This window comes from Silurus meridionalis, chromosome 28 (assembly GCF_014805685.1).
Source record: "Silurus meridionalis isolate SWU-2019-XX chromosome 28, ASM1480568v1, whole genome shotgun sequence".
Taxonomy (NCBI): Eukaryota; Metazoa; Chordata; class Actinopteri; order Siluriformes; family Siluridae; genus Silurus; species Silurus meridionalis.
Genome location: NC_060911.1, coordinates 11655720 through 11675586, shown reverse-complemented (window position 1 = coordinate 11675586; position 19867 = coordinate 11655720). Strand labels below are relative to the sequence as shown.

Genomic DNA, 19867 nt, shown 5'->3' with positions numbered 1-19867 from the left:
CCGTGCATGACTGTTGAGCTTGTATCTTCTGGATCTTAAGCTAATCTATTTATTTTCCATACTTTAGCTTTTTTTGTCACTATAGTAAAATATAATATTCATTTCATCTTTGAATGAACTTCTTTTTAATCTTTTTTGGCTCATCTCTCTTCTTTTTTTTTCTTCTGAATTCCAATCTGATGTTCTGAGTCATGATAAGTGGTTTGTGTCTTGTGGTATGGGAAATATTTTTCTGTTCTCATAGTTTAAAGAGTGGCTTGTACAACCATCATCCCTTCCTGTGGAGATTGTTGATTTCATTAATTTGGATCTTCAGGGGGGGTTTCACAGATTTACAATGTATGTTTACCAGACGCTGTCGGTTTTTATTTTGTATTTTTTTTGCCAACCTGTTTAAAGTCTGGTTCTTAGTACACCATAGGTTTGTTTCTTTTTAAATTGTTTATTTGCTATTCTAAATGCATGCTTAATGCCTTTGATTTTCACTCATGTCTAAGCTTAAAAATGGCTTGGTTTTCTCTCAAAGACAGATCAACAAATACAGTTTTTACAGCCAAAACCCAGGGCTTCTGCCAAAAAAAGAGCAGACACTAAGATAAATTAATGTATTAAACAATCAGCCCAATTAGCCTAATAGGGCACATGTGGGGGACAATAAACACCTATAATACACATGTTCTCTTTGATCACATAAATATGAGTTCAAGCAACAGATGCAGATTCTAAGATGTTTAACACAAACTTACACAATTGGCCTTGTTGAATAATTGTTCATGCACTAGCTAATATGAAATTTAAATGTTTTTTATTGTCTTTCCCCAAAGATCATCATGTTCCATGGCTTGGTCTACCCAATCCTAGGAATGGATCTGGACCTTCTAAACCAGATAAGCCTAGTCATTACCCAGAACTTTATCAAGCTGCTTTAGTCACTAACTGGCACAAGGAGAATGAGCCTTCTATAAAATCCAAGGCCAAATCCATCAAACTGAGGAAGAACACAAAGACTGACAACTCTAAAAAGCTAATCAGTCAGTGTTCAAAAGACTCTGTGATTTTGACAGGCTTCAAGAATCTGAAAGTCCTTAATGATGAACCAGATGAAAAGTCCAAAAAAGACGTACAGTGCAGTCAGCAAGAAAAACAAGAATATTTGCTTGGAGATCCCAGCACCAGGTTAAGATCCATGTCTAAATACATGACTCATAATGACACTAGAACTTTAACTATAGAACATCTTATGAATAACAGTCAGACTAACACTAGCATTATAAGTGACAGTTTTACAAACCTAATGGGTTCACAAGCACAGGAAGAGACTAAAACTGTTGCCAAAGAGAGTAAAGCAACTGAGGGAGACAATATTGTGGTCATACCTCCAGGGATCCAACATATTGAGGTCAAACCTCAAGACAAGAATCCCTACCTGGGAGATAAAGTCACTGTCCTATTTTCAAGCCTCAGTGATCCAATACATACAAGGGGAGGCATTCCAGGTACTACACCAAAAGATTGCTGTGAGTCCACGATTCAACACGGAGAGAATTGTGGTAACCGAGAGCTTGTGGATATGGGGCCAGATTGTGTGATCACACCGAGGAGTAACTTTTTACAAACTGCAGCAACAAGACTCTCAGATTCAGGTATCGAGAGTGAGCCTAGTTCTGCTACATTGTTAGTAGCAGGTCCTCCTAGGGTGTCAAATGTTTCTGAAGTGAATATAGACTGGGTCTCTCTACAAGTTAAGCAGTCCACTACTAAGTGTCAGAGTCTTGCCCTCAAGCAATCTCACCTCAGCTATGCTTCAAAGGGGTCCAACAGACTAGAGGGGCCAAACCCTGAGAGTACTAGTGGTGTAAGTGGCATACAGTCTTCTCTAACCTCTATTAACTCACTTCCATTAGATGATGAAATGGAGGCTGAGGTTCCATGCATATTATCCAGTGTCATTGTGCAGGAGCAGGCCTTGGTTTTCTCTGATCGATCTGATATCAACATACCTTTCAATGCCACTCAACCAACCAACGCCTTACTACACCAAGAAGCCTCGAACTGTCATGCTGATGGTGCAGTGTTTCACAAGGATGAAGCTTCTGTTCTTCTGTCCCTTTGCAAAGATTTTGCTTCTCATGAGGTATTTGAATCTGCCAAGCTGGGACCCCCTGTGGAGGAAGATATAGGACTGGAAGTTGGTGTTGATATGCAGACTGCAGCACAATCTAGTACATCAGCCACTAGTAGCACAGACTTGGTAAAGAAAGGATTAGTGGAGAATTATTTTGGTTCATACTCCAGCACTGATATTTCTGAGATAAGCCCAGAGGAAACACCAGCCATTATGCAGGACATTCAGACAGGTGTTCAGCCCACTGCAGAAGAAGAAAATAATGATGAAGAAGAAAAGCCAAACCTTGAGATGATAGAAAATGGCTACTATGAGGAGACAGATGTGCCAGCCTATGTCAATGGCTTGCCAGAAGTGAAGGAAAGAAGTGGAGAGGGGAATGGCAGTGGGACCCCAGAAGCTAGTAGCTCTTTCTACATGAATTTGGAGCAGATCAGGAATATTCATTTCCCCTGGACCTACTTACAAGCTCAAACCACCAAGCCACTGCAGACCAATACAATTCTACACTGGTATGAAAGCTCACCTCCCGCTCAAATGAAATTGTGAGTTTTATCAATTTGATATTCCATTTAATGTTTTTTCTTAGCATGCTATTTTCATTTAAGCCATTTATATATAAAATGCAGGTTGTTGTTTTTAGACCAATTCTCAAATAGAATTATTTCTTTCATGATGTGCAGTTATGCTTAATGAATAAGTGGCTGGTTTCTAGCACTTTTGTTTATTTCAATTTAATGGTTAATGGTCTCAAGCATGCTTTAAAGTCATCATTTAGTCAAGTTTCATTTAAGTCGTATCTGTTCATTCACTGTTACTGTGTGAAATTGACGTTTTGTAGATTTGCCCAGGCAAAAGAGGAGCTCAAGAAGTTTAATCTGCCAGGATTCCTCTATAGTGAAGTGGCTGAATTGGCTTCAGCGGTGCCATATTTTAGTCTGGATGAGGATGAGAGCTCTGACGATGGTGTTCACCTTATTGTGTGTGTCCATGGCCTGGATGGTAAGCTAGACTCATAAATGTATATGTATATACATCTCTGTGCGCAGAAACCAAGGGCAAAGAGCCAAATTTAATATCTGTGATATTCTGGGGCCTCAGGTGGCACTGCATTTAAAAACGAGCATGATTCTATAAAAGAATTCACTGCATGGGCTTAGAAAATGTATTATATAATATAAATGTATTATATAATATTCTTTGTTAGATATTTTTAAAACTTGACAAGAGGTCAGAAAATCTTTTTTGGGCATTTTTTATTAATCGGCATCGGCCAATTGTGCTACAAATTTGGCCAATTATTAGGCAGACGCACCAAACCGCGTGTCTGCTTTCTGTGCTTGCGTAAGAGAACATAACTCCCATACAATCAGGTGACAGTAGTGTGTATTCGCCATCAAAATAGGTAAACCGGAAGAGCTAAAACTGTAAATATATACAACAAGCAGCATTAACGCCTGCCATCAATTACAGATTCATCTAGCTTTTTTCAATCATCTTAACTAAGCTGTAAAGACGAGCGAAAAAATTACAACAAGCGTGTTCCGTTTTTATTCTTGTGTGCTTATTTGCTAAGCTGAATAGCCAATCGTGGTCCACCACTGATTCGACACACAGAATCAGCCAAAAGCACAACAGACACCGTCCAACCAGAGCCAAAACTAAAGCTGACCAACTTTTTATTATTTATTTATTTTTCAACTTTTAGAGAGAGAATGTGTATCATTTTGGAACTGTATTGTTAGAGCCCCTTCAACCAGCTGTAGTTTAGGCTGCAGGTAGGCTCAGGTACCAAAACCTGCTAAAAAGCGCACTGATTGGAGAGGCTTGTGTTTTTCAATAAACATTTAATTTAAACAGTTTTCTGTATCACATATTAATTAACTGTTAGATTTTATGACATGAAGGGAAAATAAATCATTCAAGCACATTGGCCAAAAAAAACCTTCATAATTTATCACCATTGGCTGCATTGATTACTATATATCATCCCATTCTATCGAAAAACCCATATCAACCTCGAAACTAGGTGCAGAAACCCTGCTGTCTACTCTGTGCTAAAAATCATTTAAAATGGACTGAGGAAAAGTGGAAATTTATCCACTTCCTTTTGTTCCTTTTGTCCAGATGTTTATGGACTGTTGTTAAAAGAAGATGGCAAGCTACACAGTGGTAAACATAGCCCTGTCCCAAATTTGTTAAGACGTGCTGCAGACATCAAATTAAAAAGGACTTTATTTTTCACTTAAAATAGTACATTTTCTCAGTCTTACTGTGCTACTGTAAATAAAATATGGGTTTATGAGATTTGCAAATCATTACAGATACGGTGGCCAAAAAGTGCCAAACACATTAACAAATCTGAAAAAAAAATAACAATCCGAAAACAAATAACAAATACAGAAACACGTTTACAAATCCGAAAACACAGCGACAATTCAGGCAAACCGGAAAAGGTAGGTATAGTTTGCAAATTGAACACTTACCGATGATTGGAAAAGACACCCGTCATTCAAGATATACAGGAAGTATAACAGTCTGCTGCAGGAGAAAGATGGAACGTTTGTGTAAATGTGTACACAATAATATTTGTCATGATATACTGCAGAATCTCCAACATCACTGCATATGAATGTCCTTCCTCAAAGTAGCTTTGAATTAATTCCATTTTCTCCTTGCTTGCCAATGTTTACTTCTGTTATTTTCTTATATTTAAAGGAGCACCAATTAAAATAAAAAATACTTTAAAGTAAACGGAGAACTTTACGCATGTACAAGAAACACATTTATAAGATTTCATACTTCCTGTATATCTTGAATGACAGCGGAAAAGGTAGGTATGGTTTCCATTCACAAACCATACTTACCTTTTCCGCTTTGCCTGAATTGTTGTTGTGTTTTTGGATTTGTTCATTTGTTTTCGGAGTTGTTATTTTGTTTTTTTTGCATTTGTTATTGTGTTTTCGGATTTGTTAGTATTTTCTAATTTGTTAATTTGTTTTCGGATTTGTTAATGTGTTTTGTCACCGTACATTGTACACAGCGTTTCACCTTTTTTTAAATTGGGGTTGTAGAAAGAGGATGCAGAAAAATATCATGACATTGAAAATGTTTGTACACATCTCCTTCAGTGTTTTTTCTTTATTTTTATTATCTTCAGCATTGTACTTTCATATTGAAAACTATGCAAGAACATCAATGGAATTATGTATTAAACACAGAATAGGTTTTGTCATTTTGATTGTTCTAAGTGTCCACCTTTTGCTTTGAGTGTAGCATTTGCACTCTTTCTCTGTTACATTCCCCTTTTTATGTCTAGGGTAGGGGAAGTAACATGTTTTTTTTTTTGTGATGGTTGTTGGATGAAAGCCCCCTGTGGGAACCCGGGGTAGAATAGGTCCCCAGCACCCCTTTGCTGATTGTAGGAGGTGACAAATGGTGTCATTGGAGGAATAGATCCTGGTGCTTGAGGATTTTGGTTTGTTGCGACTACCACTTATCCATCACATCACTTTGGCTTCTACTTCAACCAGACGAGAGGTTGGGAAGGCCCATTCCAATCAGAATAGGTTGGGTTACAATCATCTATATAATTCGCTTCTTCCAGAAGGTGCTGGTGAAGGGTCAATTGAGTAATGTAGACCTTGTGTTTATATGCTCAAGTGTACCCTTTCTGTATCCTTGATGTACATCTGGTGGATGTCCGCGGCTCTGTGCATCCCCTTGTAGGACTCGGAGGTGGGAGAGGAGCAGAGATGATGAACAAATATTCTTCTAACATGGCAAACAAAACACCAAAAAACGATCACTGGACCAAGATTTGGAGGTTGGACTAAAGACTGATTTTATTTTCTCCTCTGAAAACGAAAACTGGCAAAGATTTATTTTATTATAGTCACTAACTAAAGACATGTTCCTTACCAAAATGTCTCCTTTTTCCCTCCAAAAAGAAATAACTGGAATTGCAGGAGCAGTCAAAGATATCAAGAAGCTGCGTTCTGGACAAATTTTGGTGGAATGTGCTAGGAAAGCAACTTTACTACAAGCAACAACCTTGACTGGAATTGCTATGAAAGCTTTCAGTCATTCTTTGAACAATAGCAAAGGTGTAATCCGTACCAGAGAACTGCAAGATATGGATGAAGCAGATATAACCTCTGAACTGTTAGTAAACCTCAACCACCAGAAAGAATCAATCTTGTCACTGTGGATATATTTATACCAAATCCACTGAGATGTTTAAATGTCAGAAATTCGGTCATGGTTCTGCAGGATGTAAGAATAAGTCGGCTTGCCAAAATTGCAAAACCCTCTAAATGTAAAAACTGCCTTGGAGATCATGCCGCTTCATTAAAAAATTGTCCCATCTGGATTAAAGAGAAGGAAATAGAGAAAATGGAACACACAATGAATCTGAGCTATATTGAAGCTCGCAAATTAGTTGAAGGACTCCCTGCTTTTACCTCGAATAAGTCTTATTCTGCTGTTGTTATACCAAAGATGCATGCCACTAGTTGTCAGGCAGATCTAACTTGGATATCTACAGATTAACCCAAAGACATAAGCAGCACAAAGAATTCGAATTCCCAAAAAACAAAGAACGTGTACATTCAAACCAAGCAAATTCAAGATTTACAAATGGAACAAAGAGATTCAAGAGTGAATAGAAAATCCCAAAGCACAGTAACTCAATGTTAAAATCAAGATATATAGCAATCTCAGGAAAATGATAATCCAAGAGACATTGAAATGACTCAGACTGTGCTTAGTCGTAGTCGAAGTCTCTCCCCTAAGTGTAAAAACAAAGGACCTGCTTCCATCTTTCCCACTTGAGGATAAGTAACCATATAATTCAGTGGAATTGTTGAGGTATAAAAACTAACCTTGTGGAATTACAACATTTAACTGCGGATCTAGGTCCACTTGTTTATTGTATTCAGGAGACCCACTTATCTCCATAAGATGCCTGGAGGTTTAAAAATTAAAAAATGTACAGTGCGTATGGACCAAATCTCCACCAGCCTTCTGGAGGATTAGCCGTCTTGGTGAAAAACAATATAATTCAGTCATATAGCATTGGATACCCAGTTCCAAGCCGTAGCAGTTCAAATTACTCTTCACAGAATTATAACAATATGCTCTATTTACATTCCCCCGTATGAAAGTATTTTACCACAAGAAATGGATAAACTTGTCTCGCAATTACCAATGCCATATATACTCATGGGTGACTTTAACAGTCATAATACTTTATGGGGAGGAGACCGATGTGATGTCAAAGGAAAAAGAATGGAAGCTTTTATAGAAGACAATGATTTGTGTTTACTAAATGATGGAACAAAAACACATCTTCACCTCTGTGGGAGTGACCATTTTCCACTTATCACATTTCCACAAATGAATATTCAAAATAGACCTTCAAGGTGTCAATTTAAAAAAGCAGACTGGCTTTCTTTTCAGACTATGTGCTGGAAAAGGTTTGTTCTTGCAAACCAAGACAATCAATACTCCATAGAAACGTTCTCTCAGCAGTTAATAGATATTGCAAATGAAACAGTTCCGAAGACATCAACAAAACTTCACAATAAGCTAATCCATGGTTCAATGAACAATGTAAAAAAGCTATTAAAACACGCAAAAAGGCTGAACGTTTTTTTAATAAACACCCATCAAATACTAATTTGATGCGTTTTAAAATTTGCAGAGCTCAAGCTCGTAGAGTTATAAATCAAGCAAAGACACAGAGTTGGAGACAATTTGTATCAAGTTTAACCTGTTATACTCCCACGAAGAGGGTTTGGAAAACATGATACGTAAAATGAAAGGCATGGAAAGTGAATCTTATATACAGCATATTAAAAAACAAGAGACACTTCAGACAAGGGAAATGGATATATCGAATACATTAGCTGAGTACTTTGAAAAGAACCCATCAATAGAGAATTGCCTCCCTGAATTTCAATTAAGACAAGCACAGCAAGAATATAAAGAACTGAGTTTTTGTTCTGATAACAAGGAAGTATATAATCAACCCTTCAAAATGGAAGAATGAATAAGCTCTTTAAAATGTTCACATGATACTGCTGTTGGCCCAGATAAAATCCATTATCAGTTTTTAAAGCACTTACTTTACACTGTCTCTTTTATTGGATAATTTCAACTCTGTATAGATTTCTGGAAAAATACCGGATTCTTGGAAAGAAGCAGCAGTAATTCCTATACCTAATCCAGAGAAAGATCACACTGATCCAAATAACTCTAGACCTATTGCCCTGAAAAGTTGCTTGTGTAAAACCATGGAGAGAATGATTAACAACCACCTTGTTTGGATACTGGAATCAAGGAAACAATTAACCGACTACCAGTGTGGATTTAGACGTGGTAGGAGCACACTGGACCAACTAATATGACTGGAAATGTACATCAGAGATGGTTTCATCAGGAAAGAACATGTTGTTGCTGTCTTTTTTTATCTAGAAAAAGCATATGATACAGCATGGAGGTATGGGATTTTGAAAGATCTTCATAAAATGGGCTATAGAGGAAGACTACCTATCTTCATTGTAAATTTTCTATCTAGTAGATACTTTAATAAGCCTGTAATCAATATGGATTTAGGACATCAGAAAAAAGGTGTGACTCATCCGAATGTTTATAGACAGCAGTATATGGACATTAGAAGTCAGTACTCCTTACACTTACCAATATTCACGGATGGATCAAAGGCGGACAATGGTGTAGCTGCAGCGATGGTGACTGGTCAGCAACAGTATAGAATTCCAATTCCAAATGCTCAATTTTCACAACTGATACCCGTGCTTTGCTTTTGGCTTTGGAACATATTGAAAATTTCCAACAGAAGAACACTAATGTTAACGGATACTAAATCATGCTTTCAAGCAATGGAATCTTTGGAACATAACCATCCTTTGATTGATAGTATTTTAACCAAAGTTGATCATCTGCAGAATCAATTCTATAATATAATGTTCTGTTGGATTCCAGGACATGTTGGACTTTCAGGAAATGAGCGAGCTGATGCAGCTGCTAAGAAAGCTTTAAAGCAGACTGTGACTAGATGCCAAATTCCTCCCTTAGAGTATAAACCTATTATCAATGTCTATATACTAAATAAGTGCCAAGAAGAATGGAATACATGGACGAATAACAAACTGTATGAAATACACCCTGAAATTACTAACAGGTTTTTAATACCTTTAAAGACAAGATTTGATCAAGTAATCTTAACCAGATGTCGAATCGGGCATACAAGACTGACACATGATTACTTGCTGAAAGGTGAAGACCCTATTCAGTGTTTTTACTGCAGCATTCCTCTTACTGTCAAACATATTTTGTTGGACTGTCCTGCTTATAATAACCACAGAAGGTTGTTTTATGAAGTCAATTCATTTAATGAGCTGTTTAACAAATTTTTTATCATATATTAACGTAAACATTTTTATTTAAACTTTCTTGTGCTGTAATTATTTTTTTGTGATTTTATGGTATTTTTATATGGTATTTAATATATTTATGATGTATGAGATATGATTTGATTATGATATGGAAGAAAGCACATAAACGAGACCCAGTTTTAGTTTTAGTTTCGCTTTACTACCCCGTGTATAATACAAATATACGAGTTAGAGACAGGACTATATACAACCAAAAGAGAAACAAACAACCAGGCTCAATGAGCTTAAACATTGCCATGGTGAATCATGTAGGACTCAGTGATGGTGCCAAAACAAAACACAAAACTCACCTCTAACCCTAGTGTGCCTAAACAGAAAATCTTTACATGGGTATTTCTAGAGACGCACCCAAACTACCTGCCCACACGGCGTGTTTGAAACCGGTAATAACAGCAGGTTAATGGGGTGGACATAAGGTTAAATGCAAAGGTGTATACAAAAGAGAAGTTATCGCTATCTACAGACATCGGTTTGCTTTCATCTCAGAGCAAAATTTCAAGTTCCTGCTTTTCTTGCTATCCCCCTTTCCTTCCTCTGTGATGGAATGACACTGAAAAATTCTGTAGTAACCATGTTGGTTGTGTGCCCTAATTTTTTTTTACTAAATTACCAAATGTCAACAGCAAAGCAGCTCCACACCATCACATGTCCTCCATGCTTCACAGTGGGAACCACAGATTGAGGAATGTTCTGTTCACCCTTTTAAAGACACAACAGTATACAAAAATATAATGATAGCAATTCATCATAGCATTTGATGGTTTTGAAAACTGCACTTGGGGGTATATTAAAAGTGACTAAAAGTTTTGGGTCTGACTGGGTTTTAACACGTTTTGTATACTTTGTATATGTTTATTTTTATTCCATATGTGTTCTTTCATAGTTTTGATGTCTTATTGTCGTATTATCTTGAAGAAAAAAAAAAAGAAAAAAAACTGAAAAGGTGTATTCAAACTTTTGACTGGCACTGTGCTTACACACACACGCGCGCGCACACACACAACTTAACAATAATTTCCTCCACTCAAACAACAGGTAACAGTGCAGATTTAAGGCTGGTGAAGACTTACCTAGAGCTGGGATTGCCTGGAGCTCGCATAGACTTCTTAATGTCGGAGCGCAACCAGGTGACTGATTATTTCTCACCAAGAGCTTAAATGTTTTTTATTGTTTTGCAAAAAAATAAACAATTACATGTCCTGTCTTTCTGGCTTTTACCATCTCAGAATGACACTTTTGCTGACTTTGATTCTATGACTGATCGACTTTTGGATGAAATTGTACAATATATTCAAATCTACAATCTCAGCGTTTCTAAAATAAGGTAACTTTTTTTTAAAAGATGCAAAGATATTCACATCCATACATTTGGTTACATTTACAAATATTTTGTTGTTTAAAGAGTATGGTTCACTTTCCAAGGTCTGTTCAGCATTTTGTGGATGCATTTCTAAATGTTTAGGTTAATTCTTATATTATTGACTGTTAGTCCTGCTGTCACTGTATGTCTTTCAAAGCCATTATAATAATACAGTAAAACTCCGTTGTACGAGCATAATTCGTTTTTGAAAATTGCTTGTAGGTCGAACTGATTTTCCCCATAAGAATTAATGTAAAAGTGATTTAATCCGTTCCAAGATCTCGTTCGATTGCTTATTTTTGCACTTAAAAGTATTTGTAGCCTATTTTAACAAACAAATACACCGCAAATTACCGTAATGTAAACATAATTTAACACTGACTCATGTGGTAGTGGTTGATTGCGAGTGTGAGACGCACCACGCTCATAACCTTCTCGGTTTCCATGGTAATTCTATTTACTTTCGTTTTCACAGCACCATCACTGATTTTCTTGGGAGACATTTTACAAGATTTCTAGTGAAATAAAAATATAAAACTAAAGAAAGTTACGTTTTTGCTGCACTGAACAACGAGCACGACCGAGTGATACGTCATCAACTAAGTGACTGATGCGACCCTCCGCCGAAAACGGGGGAACCGGCAGCATGAGTTTGCTCGTGACTTCGAAATTTGCTCTTGAAACAGGGTACAATTTTGCGAGCGAGTTTGCTCGTATCTCCGTTTACTCGTACTATAGGTTGCTCGTACAACGGGGTTTTACTGTAACGATTACATTTTAATAATAACTCACATTATCTGTGATTTCTTCCGTTTTCCAGCTTTGTGGGTCATTCTCTGGGAAATCTAATCGTACGCTCTGTGTTGACAAGGCCCAGGTTTAAGTGTTATCTTAACAGACTTCATACCTTCCTTTCACTGTCTGGACCACATCTTGGAACCCTCTACAACAGCTCAGCCCTTGTCAATACTGGTACAAGTTGACCTTCAGTACACCAGTGCACTGAACACAGCAGAAAATGCCATTGTATCAGTTAGAATTATCAAAAGAATATTATGAAAAGTTTCTCTTCCTCAAACGAATTGTAACTTTTACAGTCTAAGGCTTGCTCTAAATTTGATGAGTGACAACTACTTCTTTCTTCAGGACTGTGGTTCATGCAAAAATGGAAGAAGTCTGGCTCTCTTTTGCAGCTGACTTGCCGTGATCACTCAGATCCCAGGCAAACGTTTCTCTACAAACTAAGCAAGAAAGCTGGTAAGTATTGCTTGTTGTTTCCTAGTCACATAAACAGCTTGTTTTCTATTGTTTTTGTTTTTAACTGACTGGATTTTTTTGAAATCTTTATTGTACAGGTCTTCAATTTTTCAAAAATGTGGTGCTTGTAGGCTCTCTGCAGGACCGTTACGTGCCCTATCACTCTGCTCGCATTGAGATGTGCAAAACAGCCTTAAAAGACAAGCAGATGGGTGAGGCTAGCATTTCTCTCATATTTTAAGAATGATAGATTGGTGTCTACAAATAAATGCTGTTCCTTGTTGTGCAAAAGACAATTCAAGCTACATTCTACTATTAATGAATCTTAATCCCCAGGGCCAGTCTATACTGAGATGATTGAGAACTTACTAGTACCGGTGCTCCAGAACAAAGACTGTAACCTGGTGCGCTACAATGTCGTGCATGCACTGCCCAACACAGCCAACTCTTTAATAGGCCGGGCAGCCCATATTGCTGTTCTGGATTCTGAAATATTCCTGGAGAAGTTCTTCCTGGTAGCTGGACTAAAGTTTTTTCAGTAGCCGGTTAGGACAGACAGTGATGGCACAAATACCTCCAAACATTAAAATAGCATTCTCAATGACCTATATTTTCTCCTTAATATTTAGATTTTATTCATCATAAATGTAGTATACATATTTTTTGTATTGCCATTTTTTTTTTTTATAATTCTTTTTTAGTATTCTGTTCAACATGGAAATAGTTAATTGTACATATGTTGCATGTGTTTCAGTGTTATTTAAGTTAAACATATTTTTATGTCTAAAGGAAAACATGTTTTTTTATTAAACTTTGTCAACACAGAACTGGAATTATAAATAATTAACATGTTTGTCATAACCTACTAAAGGGCCAGTTTTGTTGTGAATGTTTAACACAATCTAAATGTATCAGGAGTATCTACTATCCAGACTGCATTAGATATTTTTTCAATCAGAAATTTACACACATTTTGTTGAAACAGCCTTGTGCTTTGCTTTGGTTTTATATGACTTGTCATTGCAAAGTCATGCACAACGAATTGTCCCAGCCTGGTGTTGGGTAAAACAACATAGCATGTTAGCATTTTACATAAGGTGTCCACATTCTAAAGTAATTTTTATTTGTTTCATTTGAGTTAAAAAATTCATAACTTATTGTTTTTTGTTTATATTTAAGAGAACAAAGTTTAATTTGTTATTGGGTGCTAATTTATGCATATAAGCAAGAAATGTAAATGAAACGTAAATTTTATTATACACCAAAAATGTTTTTTCTATAATAGACCTAAATATCATTAAATAAAATAAATTAAAGATTTTGTATTTTCAGTACCTTCAAAATGTTTTTTTTTTTTTTTAAATAATGTACACTGCCTGGGCAAAAAAAAAGATCACACACTCTTGATATTTTGTTTGACCACCTTTTTCTTTTCTTTTAATGGGAGAAAATGGCTGCTGCATAAAGTTTTATCTGGCACATCCCATAGATTTTCAATGGGGTTGAGGTCCACAAGCACAGGATATGTTTTCCAACATGGTTGTTCAAGAAGCTAAAAGTAAAAAAATGATTTATTTATTTGATTCCATCTGTCTTTAAAATAGACAAATCCAATTAGTAAAACCAGGTAATTGACATTTTATTACTAAGCTTAAATGTTTTTTACTGTTAAATATAAAATATATAGAAAATATAAGTATGTACACAGACTTTTTTTTTCTTTTTCTATAGCTTATTTATTGTACCTTTTTGTTTTAGTTTGTAGTAATGGCCATAATTTGACAAATATATTTGTTGGACACTGAAGAAGATGGGGCCATTTTTGTTCAGCCAGTTTACATACGTGTATCTAAAGGCACATTACTACGTGTTTGTTTAATTTGTTTATATGCAAATAGTCTTTTCCAATGTTCAGATTTTCTTAATTTTATTATATAGCAGACAATATGAACAATCCTCCACTAAACCACCAAGGGACTGCCTTAATTTCACTTCCTGTGTTTTATGAGCCCTTAATGAATGAACCAATTCAATTTCTGTTTTCCTTTTTTAGTTGCTGAAATGTATTGTTTGTTTTTGTTTTTGCAATGTGGCCTTTTGTGTTCGTTTTAAATTTACAATGTGTTTTTCTAATCCTTGATTTTAGTTTTTCTTATTTTTGTGTTTTCTTTTCATATTTTGTTTGCATACATTCTCATTTAGTAAAATGTAAGGTAGACCTCTGGTGGTATAGATCATAAATTAGAAATACCAATAGTCAAAGAAACTAAATGATTAAAGAAGGGGGTCATTAGTTATTGTTTTACAACTGCCAGAAACTCGGCTGTTCTGATATCAAGAGAATCATCTACCCACATGCCTGAACCGAGGAGTCTTATTGCATTACTTCCTTGTACCATGTGAGATGGTAAGACCTTTCGAGCATTTCTAGAGGGTTGGAGGTAGCATGGTGCTGTGAGGAAGAAGGCTGAAGGTCCAGTTTGGTCCAGGCAAGTATCAGCATTTTAAATCTGAACTAGAATTGCAAATAATATTTTTATTTCTATAAAATGCTGTCTAAAACAAAACTTTAAACATGATCTACACAAAATGACCCATGTTCTAAATAAAATCTGAGGATAACTTTTCTGCTTTTTTAACACAAGTGAATTTGCTGACTTCTCAAGAAAGCAAGGAAACAGTCTTTATTATATTGTCTTAATAAACCAAACAGCATGTCTTAATGGCTCCCTTAATGTTTCTTGTCTTGTCACATTGAAAATAACATTGTATTACATAAATCTTGTGAATGTTTGCAGATTTGAATAAGTCACATGTTTAATGTTTACTGTGGGAGAGCGAATGGTTCGGGGAAAGGAAGACCACGACAGGACAGTTCAAAATCAAGAGATTGTTTATTTTTATAAGATCTGTGCTCAGGGCCGCAGCCTTACGTTCCCAGGCACACACTCCCACACACATCCTCCTGCTCCTCCTTAAATGCTCCCTCTGATCACTGCAAGAGAGAGAACACAGTCATAATCCCCTTTATGTGTTTTATTCCAGTGTCTACCTGCTCCAGGCCTCGCCCTCCATTCACAAACCGGCGCTTGGCCACGCCTCCGCTGCCAAATTTATATTGTAACACATTTGTGAAATATTACACTTTAGATATTTAGCTCACATCTTAACTCACATACATAATGAGCAGAAGCATAGTGAGCGGTTTGTGAACAGGAAATCCCACCTAAATCCATTTGATTGATCACCTCAAACCAGGGGTGTAGCCATCATTTCAAAAGTGGGGGGACTAAATATCTAGTGTCACCTTTTTTTTTTTTTTCCTTTTCTTTTCAGTTAACTGTTGTGTAATTGACATGTTTTATTTTTAACCATAATTTTTTGCTTTATATGCTTTATGATTATAAAACAGAAAAAAGAAATACAACAGTTTGCCACTGGGACAGTACCCTTAAAAGGACATCTTTGTTTTACCCCAAAAATGTATAGTTGTACATTAAGGTACACACTGGTACTCTAAGGTAGTAATGTGTACCTTTTTGAGTATAAAGTACAAAGATGTCCTTATGATGGTACTAAGAGTTTATTGTTTACATATTTCAAATTGTATTGTGTTTATGCACAGTACATGGCACACAGTAATGGAGACTTGCACATTCAAATAATACTTCATTTTGTTCTATTCTACAGTCCATGTTTCAGGAATAAAACAAGTCATAGTGTCACTTCTTTTAAGCTTCCTGGCTGGTTTGTTTAAAAAGTAGTAGCTTTTTACACAGTGTTAAAGCTAACATATCTCAATATGTAAAGCTACTTAAAACTGCCAAAAGTGTTTGTGATGTTCGCTCCAATCTATAAAAGAGTTAAGGAAAATACACAGAAAAAAGTGAAAGTTTGTCTGAGCAGCTATTTTTCCTTATAATCCTTTAAATCCTTTAAAACTTGCTATTATTCAACAAAAGCAACAGGCAGAGTTACTAAACATTGTGCAATACAATTTGGATATAATATGCCAACTTGCACTGCTTGACTTTTTTGTAAAAAAAAAAAAAGGAGTGAAGCGGTTTTTTGCCGCTTTGAGCAACGAATGTTGGATCATGCCTGGGACCGCGGATGCGACTCGAGCTACAGTACTAGGGCGCGTGACAAGTGAGTGACTGATTGCCATGGATACGTGAACATCATGTATAGACTATCTTGTCTCTTTGAATTTTAAATCACTCTGCATTTATATAAATTGCTCCATTAAAACCTCAACACACACACTCTCCACTAAAAAAAACGAGGGGGACGAATTTACTTTTTATAAAAAGTACGTGGGACATATCCCCTGTGTAATCTACGCCCCTGCCTCAAACATTTCGATATTCTCACACGCAGCTTAGACCACTGATGTAGACTGGGGTAAAAAACATTAAGCATGTCCTCATCATAAGGAAATGCACTGTGGGACCTAATGAAGGGCAGCAGAGCAGCGTCAAAACTCTGTTCACCCTGTACACGTGGGATTTTCGAAATAACTCAATCCTGCCACATGCAGAAGTTTTTGGACGACACTTATTGTAGGTTGTATCAGGAGGGAACAGGAAGAAGAGTACAGGAAATTGATCCAGGAAATTACAGGCTTTAATAAAAGTAAACAGAGCAATGGGGCAAAGCAAAAACAAAGTCCAAAAACAGTCCAGGGTCAAAACAGGCAAACGGCAATGCACAGAGACAAAACCAAAACCGAAAAAACAGTCCAATATATCAAAAGCCGGCAAACAGAACCATGATGGGCAGAGCAGAAACAAAACCTGAAAAACAGTCCAGAGTTCAAACCAGGTAACTATGGAGGCAGAGCAGACCAGGGGTCTGGAAGAGAAGCAGAAGCTAGCAGGGTGGCAAGAGTCATCTTGGAGCCGGTAAGATAATCTGGCCTTCGATTATCTGGCATCACGGACAAACTTTGTTTGTACTGTAACAGACTATTTAATTTTGTTATGCTATACTAATTCTGGATTGAATGGTGCTCAATGTGTGTATAATCCATTTTTCCTCTCGGGGATTGCCATAGATAGGTAAGGGACATGCGCACTTGGTGGTGCTTAAAGTGTCTGCTGTTCTCCGGTGACGAGAAGCAGAGCTTTCTATGTTCGGCGCGGCAGTTCGAGGTCACGGTCCGAGCGCTAACTGAGGGAGATGGCGCTGCGTCCTATAATTATGAACTGGTGAGAATTCTGCCAACACGCTTGAGCAACGCGGCATTCCTGCGACTGTTTAAGCAGATTATACAGTGGTGAAAGAGAGACTCAAGGAGGCTTTTGGGCAGCGACAGTTCATGGATCATTTCAGAGTCAGCCTGTCAGCTCGCCCTTGTGCTCTGTGGGAAAGTTTGGAGGTGTATGTGGCGGAGATCAGCAGGTTAGTGGATGAGGCTTTTCCAGAATATGGGGACAAGGTGCAGAAAGAGGAAAAGCCGGAAAAGCAACGGACTTGGAGGAAGCTGTGATAATTGCCGGCCGGTGTGAAATGGCTAGGGACACGATAAAGACTGATTGCATGCCTGTTAATAATGCCTATGGCAATATGGATGGAGTTTCTGCTGTTCACTCTGTGACTGATAATGGAGGACTTTATAGAGCAGTGAATCAGCTAACAGGAGAAATGAGAGTGTTACGTTCCCACCTTGGCTAGGCCTAGGGGAGTGTGGAACAATAACCAGTTAGATGTTACGGGCTGTTTGAACAAAAAGCAGGACCAGAGGTTAGAGTAGTTAGTGTTTTAATGGTCACGTGCAGTGAAGTAAGAAACAAATCCCAAGCGTGTTTCACAGAGTCAAGAAGACTAGACTTACACTGGCAAAAGAACATGGACAGTGCCAAAGAAATGAACACAACAAAAGGGTCTACTCTAGGCTGTATTTTGGGAAGCTTAACCTAACCAACAGCAGCAACAGTCTAGCTGACTACTCTAGGCTATGCTACCAGAAAATACAGTGGGTGGCACCTGCCCTCTAACTAGGGTGTCTAAACAATAGCAAAAACCTACATGGTGGAATGTAGGTGTGCGCACATTATTACCTGTTCCTAAACCAGGTGCACTAGGAAACCCAAGACAGCTAGCAAACAACAAGCAAACAACAAGCTCTCTCCTTCTTTCCTTCCTCCCCCTCCCTCCCGGGGACTTCCAGAGCTGCTTTTAAATGGAAGGCTCCACCTCCTCTGGTCGGCTCTTGCTCATCATTGGTCCTATTTTCCCCAGGCCTCCATTCCAACTACCCGGTACCTCCACCTATAGCCAGTAAAGTGCAGAAGAAAAGGAGGGAGGGGGAAGAGTAGAAAAAAAATAGCAGACACGTAACACGCCCACCCCAAAGAGCAAACTTGTTTGCGAAAATAACAAAACAGTATACAATACAATGTTTAAACTCGTGACAGGGCATCAGCAACAACATTTTCCGAACCCTTTTTGTGTTTAATCTCAATGTTGTAGTTCTGGGCTAACAATGACCATCTCATGAGCCTTTGATTCTGATTGTACATACGGGACAAAAAGACTAGAGGGTTGTGATCGGTATACACAATAATTGGTAGAGGTGCAGAACCAACATATACCTCAAAAAACTGTAAAGCTAGTAACAATGCTAGAGCTTCTTGTTCCATTGTAGAGTATTTTGCCTGATGTTTGCTAAATTTACGTGAAAAGTAACATACAGGATGGTCAATTCCACAGGCATCCTCCTGTAACAGCACAGCTCCGGCCCCTATGACACTTGCATCCACTTCAAGCTTAAAAGGTTTAGAAAAATCTGGAGCTGCAAGTACAGGTGAATCACAACATAGCCTTTACACTGTCAAAAGCATGTTGGCAATCTGTAGTCCAAACAAAGGGTTTGGATGCACTAAGCAAGGACGTAAGGGAAGCAACAACAGTAGAAATTTTTTTACAAAAACTACGATAGTATCCTGCCATACCAAGAAATGTCCGTAACTCTACCCATTGAAGGCGCAGGACAATTTTATATGGCAGTCACTTTAGCATCTACTGGACGGACCTGTCCATGGCCTACTTGCTTGCCAAGGTATGTAACGGTTGCTTGGGCAAACTCACATTTGGCCAAGTTTAATGTTAATGATGCTTGTTCCAGTCTTTTGAAAACCATTTCCAGAACATCTAAGTGTGTGGCCCAGTCCCTGGTATATATAACAAGGTAATCTAGATAAGCTGAGCAGTGAGGAACATCTGCCAACACAATATAAATAAGACGCTGGAACGTAGCTGGAACATTTCGAAGTCCAAAGGGCATAACTGTATACTGCAGAAAACTGTCAGGGGTAACAAAAGCAGAAATGTCTGCGGCACAAGGAGTCAGTGGTGCTTGCAAATAACCCTTAAGCAATTCCAATTTTGACACAAAACGAGCTGAACCTACATTGTCAATACAGTCATCTATCCTTGGCAAGGGATAAGAATTGGGGACTGTAACAGCATTAACACGTCTATAATCGGTATACAGCTGGTATGAATGATCAGGTTTAGGAATTAATAAGCAAGGTGAACTCCAAGGGCTACAACTTTGTTTGGCCAACTTATGTTCCAACAAGTACTTAACCTTTCATAACTTCTCTCTTAGTCGCATTGATTCGATAGGCATGTTGTTTAATG

General features: G+C 37.5%; 1 protein-coding gene across 13 annotated transcripts in view; it reads left to right on the top strand.

Moving 5' to 3' along the window:
* Positions 1-14943, top strand: part of fam135a (family with sequence similarity 135 member A) — a 59041-nt gene extending 44098 nt beyond the window's left edge. For 12 of the 13 annotated variants that reach the window (XM_046842663.1, XM_046842659.1, XM_046842662.1 and 9 more), the window contains 8 exons: positions 825-2670; positions 2967-3127; positions 10639-10730; positions 10830-10927; positions 11784-11935; positions 12110-12220; positions 12319-12432; positions 12557-14943. In XM_046842663.1, coding sequence (XP_046698619.1) covers positions 825-2670; positions 2967-3127; positions 10639-10730; positions 10830-10927; positions 11784-11935; positions 12110-12220; positions 12319-12432; positions 12557-12762 — 2780 coding nt within the window. In that variant the 3' untranslated portion in view covers positions 12763-14943. Of the gene's footprint in view, positions 1-824; positions 2671-2966; positions 3128-5854; positions 5952-6075; positions 6209-10638; positions 10731-10829; positions 10928-11783; positions 11936-12109; positions 12221-12318; positions 12433-12556 lie in introns of those variants that run through there. The other variant, XM_046842670.1, reaches the window with a different exon arrangement.
* The last annotated feature ends 4924 nt before the right edge of the window (positions 14944-19867 follow it).